At 37.5% G+C, this 14,936-nt stretch overlaps 1 protein-coding gene across 4 annotated transcripts in view; it reads left to right on the forward strand.

The window, feature by feature from the left end:
* The window catches only part of ITSN1 (intersectin 1), a 154,092-nt gene that overhangs the window by 71,293 nt on the left and 67,863 nt on the right, over positions 1-14,936 (forward strand). For all 4 annotated transcript variants that reach the window (XM_057504209.1, XM_057504206.1, XM_057504213.1 and 1 more), the window contains 4 exons: positions 125-264; positions 9,078-9,205; positions 11,598-11,827; positions 13,696-13,817. In XM_057504209.1, coding sequence (XP_057360192.1) covers positions 125-264; positions 9,078-9,205; positions 11,598-11,827; positions 13,696-13,817 — 620 coding nt within the window. The remainder of the gene's footprint in view (positions 1-124; positions 265-9,077; positions 9,206-11,597; positions 11,828-13,695; positions 13,818-14,936) is intronic.

Raw genomic sequence — 14,936 nt, forward strand, 5'->3', positions numbered from 1 at the left:
TTTTAAAGTTGTTCTTTTCCTTCTTTACTGGCAAGAATTATCTTAAGTGAAATGAGGACATTAAAAACCATTTTTTCTTACTGCCAGTTTGTTTTTCTTATCTTGCAATGTTTTTCTAAAATAGGAGATTCACTTCTTACACTCAAAAGAGCCTTAGAAGCAAAGGAACTAGCTCGGCAGCAGCTACGAGAACAACTGGATGAAGTTGAGAAAGAAACTAGATCCAAACTACAGGAGATTGATATTTTCAATAATCAGCTGAAGGTAACCATTCCATGTGTTCCTGTGTGTATGTCCTACCCTTTAATTTTTCTAATTGGCCAGATGATTAGCTTACATTTAAACCCAGGCAGAAAAATGGGTTATGCAGTTTGTCAGCCTTTGTGAAAGCCTTCACATTTACAGATGACCATGATACGGTCTTAAATACATTTTTCCCCCTTAAAATATAAAAATAAATTTGGCATCTATATAAATTAGGGCTAAGTGGCTCCGACATGACATCTGTCTTGTACACATCTTCCTCCTCTTGGCTGGTGATAACTATATCAAGGTGAAGTACAAAAGCTTTTCTTTCTTATGTTCTTTGGTGACTACTAAAAAGAAATTCTTTTCTTTTTTAAAACTAAGAAATTTTCTGCCATTTCTCACCTTCAAGATTGTCCTTGAATGTGGATTTTTTTTAACCTGATATTTAAAAATTTTATTCCTTAATGGAGTAATTGCTTTTGTCTCTGTGGCAGAAGTGGTGTATGGTTTTGTCACATGTACATGGTAAAATTCAGGACAATGCCAAGACTCTCCAGGAATGTAAAAATAGTTATCACAGCCTTTTTCTCATTTGGTGCCTTTGATTTAACTTTACCACTTGGTCTTAATATTACCTCTTATAATAAAACCACAATGTAAGCAGTTATTTCTATTAACAATGATTATATACTTTAGATTTAAGTAGATACTGGAGTTTTTTTTTTATCAATTAGGTTCTTACAAGAAATGGATTTTACAATTTTTTTCAAGTATTCATTTCCCTTTCCTAATTTAAAATCCTTTATACTTGATTCTGGCTGATTTAACTTTTGACATTAGGAAAAAGTAAAACTCCTTTATTACTAAAAATACAAAGAAGTTAGAGAACATGTTTGAGATTTTTAGTTGACCTTTAAATGGAGATTCTAGACCATATTCTTTAGACATCTGAATTTGAAGTATTTGTGCTGTTTTTTTTCCAGAGTAATAGGTAACGAACTTTTCTCAATTGTACAATTCCAGGAAAATGTTCAGGGAAAATATCCGAGCCAACTTAGTGTTTTTCTTCACTTTGCTTTCCTGCTTACACAGAATGTTTGTGTGTATGAGCACGTATGTGTATACTATATATATGTTCTATATCTGTATGTATATGATTATATGGTATATGTAAGTATTGGAAGTACAGCTTTAAGTTATCGCTAGAATAAGCTCAATAAAAATGCTCACATTAACTCTCATTATGACTTGTCACTGTTTCCAGCAAAAAGAATATGACGTTGTTGCAAGCTTTATAGTGCTTTTAAATAGTCTTGTGGGATATAAACTGTTAAATATTCACGTGTCTTCTCAACTCAGGCAATAATCCATATTTCTGCCTTGATCTTAAGATTCCTTTACCTAGAAATTTGACTCCCAAAACAAAGTTAACATATCAGAAAATGGTACTCTAGAGGGTGATTTTTGACAAATGCCTAGACAATTTATGGATCACTTTGACTATTGAATTGCTATTGCCATTGCAAAGAGAACACTGTTCACATGTGGTGTGAGTCCCTCTGAAGTGTTTTATTGACTAATGCTGCCCTCAATATTGGGGTTGCTTATACAAAGGCAAATTTGTTAGCCCTTTATTCTGCTAGCCCTTTTTCCACATTTACTTATGTTTAAATAAGAACATTTCTTTCTGACTCAATTTTTAGTTTGTTTTCCCATTATTAACTTTAAATTTAAGTTAATATGGAGAGTAAAAAATTATAAGCTGGTATAGCTATATAGTTTTATTTAACAACCTGTTTGGAGGACTTATGGTTATTTTTAGTATTCCTTTCAAAGCCTGGTGAAACCAAAACAGAAATAGTTAAACTGAAGAATCGAGAGAGTTATAATTTGATTGAGACAACTCAGAGGCAGATTTATGATGTAGTATCATGAATCTTTCTTCTGCCTGCTTTTCTTTGTTGTAGCCACGTTTGAAAATATGAAGCATTTTTCTTCTGACTTCAGAGCATGTATTCATTAGCAACTATAATTGTATGATGAGATAGACTAGGAGAGCCAGCATTCTGTCCCTTGGGGTTTCTTAGATGCCTCTGGAAATAGCAGCACCCTTACAGCATCCACACTAATGATGCAAAAATTACTTCAACCTTGCTGGAAGTGAAACATTGGTGATTGTCCCGGCATTCCAAACACATTATCTGATGGTGTGAATTTGCTATATCCTCTACCTCCCTCTTCTAAAAGGAAACCATCTGGAGAGTATAGAAATTAGGACTTAGCAGTTTTATTTTATATTCATGTAGCTTGTTCACCAGAAAGAGAAGGTGTAATTCATTGTCAGCTAGTGTGGTGACACTGGAGATGTACCTTATGGAATATAGAATTTTAACACGAGTTGACCAGAACATTAAACCTATATTCAATGGCTGTCTCTATAAATGAATAAATAATTACACTTAAAAAAAAAACAATTCTTATCTTTCTTTGTTACAAAAGTACTAACAATGAGTCATTCACTTATTTTGATGCACACTCAAAGTCATGAATAGCCACTTACTTACAAGGTCATGTAGGGAACAGTAGCGCCCGGCTTCAGCCCAGATGCTGAGATGTGACAGTGATCAGGAAGTGTAAGTGTGGTTAGTTTCCTGAATGAGAGAGAGTTTAGAGAGTAGCTAAGTTTTATCATTTTTTTTTTTTTGACATACAGTCTGATTTAGTCCTTTCTCCTAGGTGTCTAGTTCAGTTTCGTTCTTCTGAGGGTTTCTCCCTTTTTCTTCAGTTCAGGAAGTTAAACTCCTGCCTCCTAATCTAATATCTGGTAATCAATTATGGAAATTCTCAAGTCACTATTTAAAGAGGAAAAAAATTATTTTTCCAGTCAGGTTAACAGGTATTTGTTTCATATAGGTAACAACATACTGAAAATATAAAGCATATTTACAGTTATGGTGAAGTGTGGTTAAATGGCTCCAGATTCAGGACTGTAGAACGTAAAGTCTGTAGAGTCTTGGACCTTTAAGTTCTGTCTGATCTCATGGAAAGTGAGGACTCATTTTTTCCTTTCAGAAAAGGTTTTTTTTTCCCATGCATCTTAATAGACACTTACCTTATACATGGGATATTTATATACATCAAAAATGATCCCAAGACATGTCTTTCTTTTTCTACCTTATCATCCAAAACCAACAATTACTTGAGAAGGGAAACAGAAAACTTACTGTAGCAAATAAACTTTGCTTTTGTAAGTCCATAGAAAAGGGGCAGGTGGGAGAAAGGGGGAAATGATAGTGCCTCCAAAATTTAAAGCCCTTATGTTAGAAATCCCCTAACTGGAAGCCTTTGTATTTATGCTGCCTTTTATATGAACAGTAAATTTCAGCGTGTTGATGATCAAATGAAATATTTGACCAGTGATGTAATCATGAATAATTGATTTTGTTAGTAATTATTGCTAGCATAAATTAATACTTCTTCAAGTATTTGTAATTCAGTGGCTCAAACTTGTTTACTGTAATTTTCTTCTTTAAAAATGTATTCTATTTGCAACCAATATTTCATCATGGTAAGAGATCAATAATCTCATATTCATGTTCTAGAACTATTTAAAATTACTGGCTATCTGTGACTTTCTCTTTTTATTTCATTTATAGGAAAATCAAAAACCTCAACATTTTTTGGAGGGCAAAAAGGGCATATAGAGACATTGGTTTCTTATATACATAGCTTTATGTATAGGCATGAAATTATGGTTCTATCAAGTGTCAGATAACACTGACACCTTGCCCTTGGCAATGTTAGTAGTTACTTTAATGGTTTTCCTTGGCACCGAGAGCCTAATGTTCCCTATTTTAATATCTTAACTATGGTACAGAGCAGCAGCATAAAGTATAGTTTATAGATTTCAAGGCTCCCTTGTATGCCAAATAGAGAGAATCCCACACTCAAAGACGCTAGATGTTGTGTTCCCTGTTGACATGTGGAGTCCTTGTTGGTTCCCATCTAGTTACTGTGTGCTGGACAGGTGCTAATGTGAATGGTGTTTACATTTGAGCATTTCTTTCTTCCAGTCAGTGGCAGTGGAGGAGGCAGTGTGGCAGTACCTGGCAATTCTCCAGGGCTGCGCCATCCACTTAGACTTCTTTCTAAAGGTCTCCATGCCCTACTCAGGCAATGCACCTATTTCTCAGACTAAGAATGATGAACCATCTCCAGCTCTGTGCTTCAGTTTCCCCCATGCAGATGAGTGCTCAGTGTCTAAGAGTGCTCACCATGAAGTGCTAAGCTTCTGTAAAAGTTAGTAATGCTTAGTTATTATAAATTGTGGAGTATGAGTGAATCTTTCCTCTTGACAAATTGTGTGTGTGCTGGTGGACGCTGTATGCTATATTCTTGTCATATCATTGAACTTGCCTCTTGGCTGCAAACATTTGAAAGACAACACTCAGTTATTATTTGGGTCTATATGCGTATTCACATCATGGGGGACAGCATTATAGTCAGTATACTATTCCAAAAGTGGACCGTATTTTATTTCTTGGCAAAATTTGAGTATTCAGGACTAATTCAGAATTCAGAATTATGTTCTTAAATATACTTGGGAAATCCGGGTTTCTTAAATTAGACACAAGAAGGTATTAGAAATATAAGTTCTGCCTGTAATAACACCTGTCCTAAAAATTGCTCCTAAACACTGAATTGATGTTGAAGTGGATGTTATAGTGAATACAGTTCTGGGCTTAACTAAGGCTTTTATGCTCTTGGTTTCAGACACTTGCTTTCATGGCAGGCTCACTCATTATGAAGGCAGTGAAAGGCAAAATGTTTAGCAACTGGGGGAAAAAGAAAAGAGCTGGAGAAAGAACTGCAGAACAGAATGAGAAGTCAGGAAAAAATGCATGTGAAGGGAAACAATGAAGGAAAGAAAAAGATCCAGAGGAGGAGATGCAGAGACAGCAAGAGAAATCAGCGTGAATTCAAATAACAGTGTTGCTTTCTCTTATTATTCATAGAGTAATGTTTGGCGGTTTCATGGTTTCTACCTTACTTTGTTCAAGGTTAAATTTTATTTTTACCTGTATGAGCCTTTTGTAAAGACATCTTCTGCACAGAAGTAATGAAATTCTCTAACTCTCATTCAATGTATTTGTGATTGTGGAAAGTTTACATACAGATTCCTTGAATATAGAAAAATAATTAGAATACCCCCAAGTCTCAAAATAGTTAACAGGTGGTATATGTTAGATTCTATGCCACACCAGTAGGCTTGTATTTAACAAAGGGTGATTTGGGAAAGAGAAAAAGCAGAACTCAGTATTTTGAAATTTTTTTTCTTTTTTTCTTTTATTTAGCCAAACTCCCTGACAATTTTATCCTTTAGAGTAACATGCATGTAAATTAATAGGATATTGCTTTGTAAATAAAGCAGAGACATTTAGGGGAAGCTCAGATTTTCAGGACAAAATGAAGTCAGTTTTCTCTTTCTGATAACAAGGGTCTATTCCAAAGTCTCTTGGGAGACATGGGAGAAGAATCTTAATCAGCTATTCCTATTGCAGAGAGGACAGGGTTTTCTAGTTCGTCTCCCCTTTTCTGTCCACCTGTCCCCTCATCCAGTCACCCACACATGCACACTCACGCATGCCCCAATGCAGTCCTATTTGGCTTTCCTGTGTAGCACTTAGGATGCATTGACTACCAATTTGTGCTGTGGGGAACTGAACTTACCTTTTGGTTGAATATTGACTTTAGATTTAGAATTAAACATGTTTTAGACATTTATATTACAGCATCTCAGAATTTAAATGACCAATCAATATATTTTAAATCATTTATAAAAAATCAGTTAATTCACATTAATTGTACATTAATGCATCCAAAATGAATACATTTTATAATTTTGTGATAAATACAATATCAGTTTACCTTGGTTTGAGTACAATTTCTGTTTCAAAATATTTATTTTTCAGGTTTTTCCACACAGGCCCAAGCTCCCCTATCTTCATTAGGTTTGTTGATTGCCCATCGTTAATAGCTTTCAATTTGTTTCAAAACTATGGGATAAGTTACTGTATTTTACAATTCAAAAGGCTTTTAAAAAAATGCTGATGTGACAAATGAAGTGTTTTTTTTTTTTATATAAAAGCACTTTTACTTTTGACTTTCTTTAGATATTAGCTTTAGACAAGACAAACACCTGAAATTTCTGATGCTGGTACCTGCTACCTAAGAGATGTGCCTAAACCATTTTATTTTGGTTTACAGCATTGGGTTCATGAATTTCAAGTAAATAATCAAGTATATTTGTTTTTTTCTCTCTTTTCCAAGAGACAGCCTGAGGCATAAACCAGAAACAGAGTAATTTTTTTAAAAAGTTAAATTACCAAATTACCAATAAATTTCCATTAACTGCTGGTCTTTTGTAGACCCCCTACTGGTAGTTAATTTTTTTTTTCTCTTCACCAGCGTTTATGCAAAGTGATGTGTATAAAGAATAATCCTATACATACTGTTCAGGTGAATACTTCCTTATATTTCAAATAATATTATTTCACATAATATGTCTATTTTTTAGTCTCTTTAGGACCAAATGAAGGACAAAAAGTTACAGTTCTTAAGTGAAGTGATTCTGTATCCCTTCCATAGCAGCAGAACAACTGTCTTCAGTAGCCATATTTAACAGGACAAAAAATGTTGGCTCTTCTTGGGTATTTAATTTGTCAAGAATATTGCTTTTGAAATACTTTGGCTGTATGCCAATGTATGTCCAAAGATGTATCATGGCGTAAACATCTTAATTCCCTAGGGGAAATAAATGACTTTTCCCTTCTTGCTTGAAAAAAGAAACTTAAAAACAAACTAATTTTCATTTATCTTCACTAACACAAGGCAGAATCTTTATTTGCCATTCATTTTCTTATTGTGATTCATAATCTGTATTTGATCAAAGACCCACCCCTTTAAGAACAAAATAAAAGCAGATTCTTTTGACAACAGGAAATGACCCATTTTTTTCCATTTGTCTCTGAAATATCAAATCCGAAATATTAACCCCATTTTTCATTTATGTTATTAGAGATTACTATTTGTGTTTGATTCCAAATTATTAGGAAAAGCAGTACTGCTGAAATTTTTAACACATTATAAAGATTTACATCCCATGGTGTGGCAGTGAGAAAAACAAGGAAAACTGGACTACTTTTTCCTGATGTTGATTTTCTTCTCTTAGAACGTAAAGAGTCAGAATGAGGATTCATCATTATTTTCCAGGCTCCATTCTTGGCTTTCCATGTCCCCTCCCTAGCTAAACTCCTGTCCCAGGTACCCTTCCTCATTTGGAAGTCATGTGCCCAGGGCTGCCGCCATAGCGAGTAAGTCCACCAGTATGGGTCTTATGAAGTTGCTGCTTCTTGCTGCATGCTGCCTGGGTACAGCCCGTCTCATCTGCTGGGTTCCCCGCTGAAGGCCCTTCCTTCCCCATCTCTTCAGTGCCTACTTCCCTCCAGTACCACACCCCCAGCCTCCTGATCTCCAAAAACAGTTTCTTGTATCTCAGTGATCCCTCTTAGGACCTCTCACAGTCACTTGCAGATTATAAAACACTTGTATGCCCATTTTAACTTCACCCTAAGAACAGTTTAGCTGTTAGGAAGGTATCTAACCCTTAGGGCTTTTGTCTGGGAGTAAGTGCATTTGAACAGTTACCTACAGACTGTCCTCTCCCTTTGGCATTCAATCTCTGAATGAATCTAAAGTTGGGAGGTTAAGGCAGAGGAAACCTGTGCATCTGGCTTGCCAGTGAGCAAATTGAGGGAGGACAGGGCAGACATTAGCTCTTTAGTCTCACTGTATAGACCCCTGGACTGCCCACCTGGGGGACTAGCCCTAGTTGCCCAGACCAGGAGGTCAACTGGAAACACACTCTTGGCTCTGCTTGACACCTTGACTCATCCGCTTTATTGTTGACATAAGTAAGAGGAGTTCTGGTGACTGAATCGGTTAGTGACCATCTAATTCCTATGGGATCAGAGGGTTTCCCCTTGGTAGGCATTTCTTTGTTTTTCATACTTTTGGGCATTGAAATGTCTAACTTGAGCACTTTATCATAAAATATATTTTATTTTCAGTAGCCTGCTAAAAAAATGACTGTTAGTCCTGGAGGCTAGTATCAAATGAGGAAGTTAGATCCAAGGTGGTGATCATCAAATTAGAGCTTTTTACTTTAAACCTGTTGGATGGTTTAGTCTTGTGTAGCTACCAACTTCACACAGGGATAAGTAAGAGAAGATGCTCTGCAAGAGGTGTGATCTAAAGAAAACAGACCCCAATGGGGAGACTTGAGGTTTTGGAACAGAGGGATGTCCATTTACTCTGAGGAAGTACATAAGTGGGTGAGGTTTTAATGGAGGTATGTGAAGGAGTGTGTTTTTCCAAAGCCAGTAGAGGCTGGTTGTGGATTCATTATCAGAAATACCTCAGGGTTTTATTTATAATTATCATCATATCTTAAAACGGGTCGAGTTCCATTATGATTGCTAAGTCTTGAACAGCATAGTTTCTCTAATGCCTTTCACTAGCAAGTTTCTTCTGCAGCACATAATGGAAAGTGGTGTCGTGAGTTAAGGCTCACAAATATCTTGAACTGCTTTTGGCGATCCGTCACGTCAAAATAGAGTGATTTTAGTTTTCCAAGTTCATGTTTCCAAATCTGAAATGTTATCTCCTTAGCACCTAGACTTCCCCCTAGGAAATGTTGCATGCTGATAAACAGTGGAAATGCCTATCACCTCATGTTGTTGCATGAACTGTTTCTTGATTATTTATAGGAGCTACGAGAAATACATAATAAACAACAACTCCAGAAACAAAAGTCCATAGAGGCTGAACGACTGAAACAGAAAGAACAGGAGCGAAAGATCATAGAATTAGAAAAGCAAAAGGAAGAAGCCCAAAGGTGAGTCTTTTCAGTGGGTTGTGGACCCGTCTGGAAGGAACTTTGAATATTTACTATACTTTGCCTGGCTTCTCCAAGCACCCACTCCACCAAAAAGAGCTGTCAGTATTTGTCAGTATTGTGTAGATGTGCATCTGTGTATTGCATGTGTGTGCAATCATGTGAGTGTATAAATATAAATCTTTGCATATAGAAGTGCCCCCTGAAGATTTTGGTTTGTTCCCAGAGCTCTCCCAAGCCACTGCTATGTAGATAAATGGAATTATACAAGGAAATTGGGACACTTGGTGTGCTCGTTTGCATGCAAATGACCAAAATACATTTCCAGTTCACAGCCTTTTAATAACAGTGGCGTTCAGATGGGTTTGAAATCAAAGCTCCTGAGTGCCTGCCACACAGGGTTTCTCCTGGAGGACCCACAGTGTGGCCCTCTGTCTTCTTCCTTCTTTTTTCTAACTGCAAATTAAACTTGGGTACAAAAGGGAAAATTTGCTGCTGCTGCGTAGGATATAGACACATTTTTGTTTGTTTTTGTTTAGATATTTGTGTTTGTGGTTTGGCATTCTTACTTGTAACTTTCTGTTGCACATTGTAGACATTTATCTTTTAACTTTCGGTGTGTCTGATTTTGTTAGTAATTGCTTTTAAAATCTCAATCACTTCTTGACTGCAAGAAACAAAAATGACCAGATATCCCAATGCTATGGTATAGATTATAAAAATTGGTTATTGAAATTAGATGAAAAAGATGAAGATACTTTATGCAAGTCGTTGACTTTAGTGGGCTGAGCTCAGTTGAGCTGCCCAGGTTGGTGCTTGTTTTGTTATGAGCATGAATAGCATCTGAGTATGGTGCTGTGGGTTTTTTCCCCATGCTGTTGGGTAAGTGCGTAGGGTCTTAAACCAATGTAGAGGACTGTTTTATGGCTTTCTTGGGGGTAGGACTAGGATTATATTATATATCAAGGATTAATCCCTTGGATGTGTTGACTCTAACTCTGTCCCTTTCTTATCCTCAAAGTTTAAAAAATGCTTTATTTATACTATTCTGCAGTGAACTTTCACATTCCTACAGAGTAGAAATGAACACAAAATATCATCGTACAGAAAGGCCAAGTTTTCCATCTATAATTATATAAATGAATCGTGCCCAAAATTTAACTTCAGAAATTACATGCTTATACACTGATGACCTTTATTAGCAAGAAATGTTCAGCAAATTTTATTGTGTTCTATTATTATTGCAATGAAATATCCCTGCCCGTCCAAAAAGTGTGTTTCTTGTGCTTTCTTTCCAGTAAGATGTTTAAGATTTAAGTTAAAAAGAATTCTGCACTAAGTCTTTACGTTCATACAGAGTAGAAATAAATATGGTACTTTTAAAATGGAGAATGAAGGTTTTATTTGCTTAAGTTTCCTAATTCCAGGAGATGACCTTTGTGCATTGACAGTGTCACGGGGGTGCTGAGCTATTCAGGGTGTGGACTCTGGAACCGGGCTGCCTGGGACTGAACCCCAGGCCGGCATGGCTGTGCAACCTTGGACAAGTCCTTTAGGTTCTCTGCCTCATTTTCCTCATCTGTAAATGGAACTGTAAAATAGGACCTACAAACCTGGTGTGAGGGTTATAGGAGCTAATATATGTGGACAATTAGGTATTATTATCGTTAGACCATTTATTATTGCACACTAGTTTCATTTTAAGTGTGATCAGTTAAAGTGTTTTCTGTTTTTATAGAATATTATGGAATTAGAGAAAAATCGTTCCTTCTCTACTGTGGGTTTCGGGTTGAGACCATCATGGTTTTCAAGGCCAGGATTTAATTGCAATTATCACTTAGCCCTCAGCTAGTTTGAAAAACAAATCCATAGTCATGTAATTCAGTAAAACATGTAGAAACTATTGCACAGTAATGGTTGGTTGCCATCTCAAGGGCTGTCAGTGGCCTGTTGCTAAGGGTTGGGGACCTACGTGTGTGTGTAAAGTGGGGGGCCCTCAGTGATCTGATCTGATCATGGGCTTCCTTAAGCATTTGCAACGTTGCAGGCTGTGCTTTCACTTCAGGGATATTATGTTCCTGTGTCTTTTATGACTTTTTGTAGTTAAATCCAAGTTTTAAAATTGAGAAGCGTTTTTGTTATTCTTCTAATCCCTTCATAAAATACTTCAGAGACTTTCTCTCTGCCTTTTTCTCAATCGTGATTTCACACCCTCAGAACTGGCTGGAGCCTGGATAGTCTTTCCCTCCTTGACTGAGATTGCTCCGTCCAAAGAGCACCTCCCAGGGGTGTGTAGCATCCTGTTTACTGGGTGGAGCTTTTCTGTGGAAGAGGCCAGAGCCGAGGTGAACTGGAGTGGCTTCCTTGCTGTAATCAAGCATTCTCTTGACAGACGAGCCCAGGAACGGGACAAGCAGTGGCTTGAGCATGTGCAGCAGGATGACGAGCACCAGCGGCCACGAAAACTCTGCGATGAGGAGAAACCCAGGAGGGAAGAGATCGTCAAGAAGAAAGACAGTGAGGAGAAAGGCAAGCCGGAAATGCAGGACAAGCTGAGCCGGATTCTCCATCAGCATCAGGGACCAGCGAAGCCAGCTGTGCAGGCTCCCTGGTCCACCGCAGGTACCAGAAGCCAAACGTTCTAGCAAATAAGTCAGCTCTGCCCAGAGCCTCCTGAGATACTTCCGTAGGCAGTCAGGCCCTACCTTGTCCTCATGAGTAGAGATGAGGCTGTCACTCTCCTTTTTTTGGACAGTGCATCAGCTCATTCTCTAGGATGGCTAGGTATTTGTTCAGTTATTCCACTGCCATGTCAACTTTTGGCCCTCATTCCCCTGGCATCCAGAAATCTTTTTACAGACAAGAGTGGCATGGCATTTCCTTACCAAGCCCCACGCATACACCTGGTTTCCAAGCGGAGGTCCTAACCTTGCCTGCAAAAAGAATGCTGTGCTGCTCCAGTTTGTTATTCTCTCTGGGAATTTCTGAGCTGTTTCAGCCGCAGGAAGTGGCATCTTTCCCCTTTGCCTTCACTGAGGTGCCATTCACTGTCTTCAGTCTGCACGGCATAAAATGTTTTTACCTTTTGAAAACTGACTGTTTTTGCCCTTTGATCATAAGTTGCCTATTCAAATCATGATAAATGAGGGGCCTTGAAATACCTAGAACATGTTATCCAATATATCACATGCAAACTGGAATGTATTTTTTGAATTGTTGCATGGCTGTATGATACTGTACAGCTTTGCAGGTAATACTCATCTGAAGAAAGTGATTGCCTTTTCCTTTGTGTGGTAAAATACTTTGATTTTATTCATATGATCATCAGTGTGCTTTTTACTGGTATACAGGAAGAAAAGAAAAAAAGAAGCACACTATTCCATAAAAATTCATTTGTTTCTTATGTGTACCGCGGCAGGGATGGGAGGGAGGGTTCAGAGTTGGCTCCGACACCCTCCTGCCTTACGATGCATGCAGTCAAGGTTTCAGAAAGACAGCAAGTGACCAGATCTAGACAGGAGTTGGCCATGCCTTCCGAAGGCAAGTGTAGGTTTAAATACTTTTTTGATATGCAAATAATTTCACCATTACTTGATCTTAGGCAATTAGTATAAGTCCCTGTGTTTCCTCCTGGTATAAAATGAGTCTTTCCCCTCTGTCAGTGGGAAATTTTGCACATGATCCAATTCAAGACCACATGGAGCTAATACTTTCCCCTCACTACGTTTCAGAGAAAAACGTGCATCAAAATCCTTGCAGCTCTTGGGTGCAACAGTTCAGAGGGCCACGATTACTTATTGTTAACCAGAATCTGCAGTATCTTCTGCTTGCATGCATTAAAAAAAAAAATTATTTCACTCAAAGTCTAAATTGTTTTCATATAGGGTATGTCCTTAAGCTCTCCCCACCCCCACTCCTAGGAAATGTAGGGGAAGTTGTACTTCACCAAGGAGTATCAGTTATCAAGCATAATTGTTCTTGGTGAAATCAGCAGCTACCTTTTATATGATTACATTAAGGGCCTAAAACATCAACATTGCCATGCCTTTGAATATGAAAGGTTGTGCCGTTTTGCCCACTCCTGGCAGTTCTTCTGGGCTGATTCAGATTTGGGGTCCCATGCTAACTGCTGCCTTGTCCTTCATACCCTGGATGGGAGGAGGGGTCTCGACACCTTACAGATGTGCACCCGGAGCCTCAGCCAGAGGCAGAGGGCAGGGGCCTGATGCAGCTCCCTGACTGGGCATGAGGTGATGACCTTTGTTTGGAGAGCGCCCATCAGTGAACTCTGATGTGCTGGAGTTGCTGACATCACATGTTGCTCTTCTTTGGCATTCAGCCCACGTTTCAGAAATTCCTTGAAGAGAGAGAAATAGTAAATAGTTCAGATGTTAAGGCAGAGGAGGTAGCAGTTATTTTGAATGTTGTCATGTAGTTGTGCTCTGTGTGATGTTTTATTTTTGTTCCTCTCCCTTTTTTTTCATAAACAGAAAAGGGCCCACTTACAATTTCTGCACAGGAAAATGTGAAAGTAGTGTATTACCGGGCACTGTATCCCTTTGAATCCAGAAGTCATGATGAAATCACCATCCAGCCAGGAGACATTGTTATGGTAAGAAAGACTTCAGTGAAAGTGTCATTTCTGTTGATTAGTATCTGTCCTCGTTCTTACAATTGTGAAATTGTCAGCAAGTGTGAAATCCGGTAACCCAGCATCTGGGTTTTTGAAGGGTAGACTCAATCTTCTTCCTTTTCCATTGGAATGACAGGTGACATTTAAAAATGTATCCTAACATCACTTTAAAATAGAGTTGTTAAGGAAACTGGGTTCTTATCACAGACTTTGCATATTTCTAAATCTAGAAGGGTCTGGTAATTTCAGAGTTTGGATTACTACTTATATACTCTGAGTAGTCTTTAGGAAATAGTTTTAAATGCAGAATATGTTATCACCATTTTCATAATTGCCAGTGATAGCTTTTGTGTCTTTAGGTCAAAGCATCTTTTTGTCCCTTTGATTGTGTAAATTATGAATTGTGTGAAGAGTAATGAGTTAAGTATGGTTAATCTGCTTTCCTACACTACAAGTGAACAGATAAGAGAGCTTGGAATTTTGTGCTGTCATAGTTAATTTCTTTAATTGTAGTAATAATTAAAGATAATCTTACGATGGTGACTCAAACTATTGTAGTCAGTTTAAGAAAGAATAAATCAGTGTGGTTGACCTAAACTATTTCCTGAAAGTAAACAATTCTTCACTCTATTTATTAGTATTCTTCACTCTAGTTACTAACTTAAGAATCAGAATCTTAGAAGTATTCATATTTTGCATTACCATTAGCATTTTTGTTTTTAAAGATGGAAATAGTTCAGAATTTTAAAAGAGCTATGAAACTTAAGAATTGATGCAAACATGTTTCACATGCCAGGATTATATGTCTTTAAAGTATAAAAAGGGTGTCATACAGCTCATTGTACTATCATTCAGTCATTCATCTTGCATATCTATATTAGATCTCTTTGTGAAGCATATATGATTCTTTAATGAGCCAAAATACATAGAAAGAAGAGTGTGTTTGGTACTCAGAGATGGGAATCCTCTCTGCCCTTTTCTGATAGCTTTTTCTCTAGTTCTCATGGGCTGGAAATAAGGGAGTCAAACCTGAAGGTCCAGAAAGTCAAAATCTTAACAATAAGGAAACCTTCTTCTAATATACTCTAGCCTTCATTC

Source organism: Manis pentadactyla, chromosome 1 (genome assembly GCF_030020395.1).
Source record: "Manis pentadactyla isolate mManPen7 chromosome 1, mManPen7.hap1, whole genome shotgun sequence".
Lineage (NCBI taxonomy): Eukaryota > Metazoa > Chordata > Mammalia > Pholidota > Manidae > Manis > Manis pentadactyla.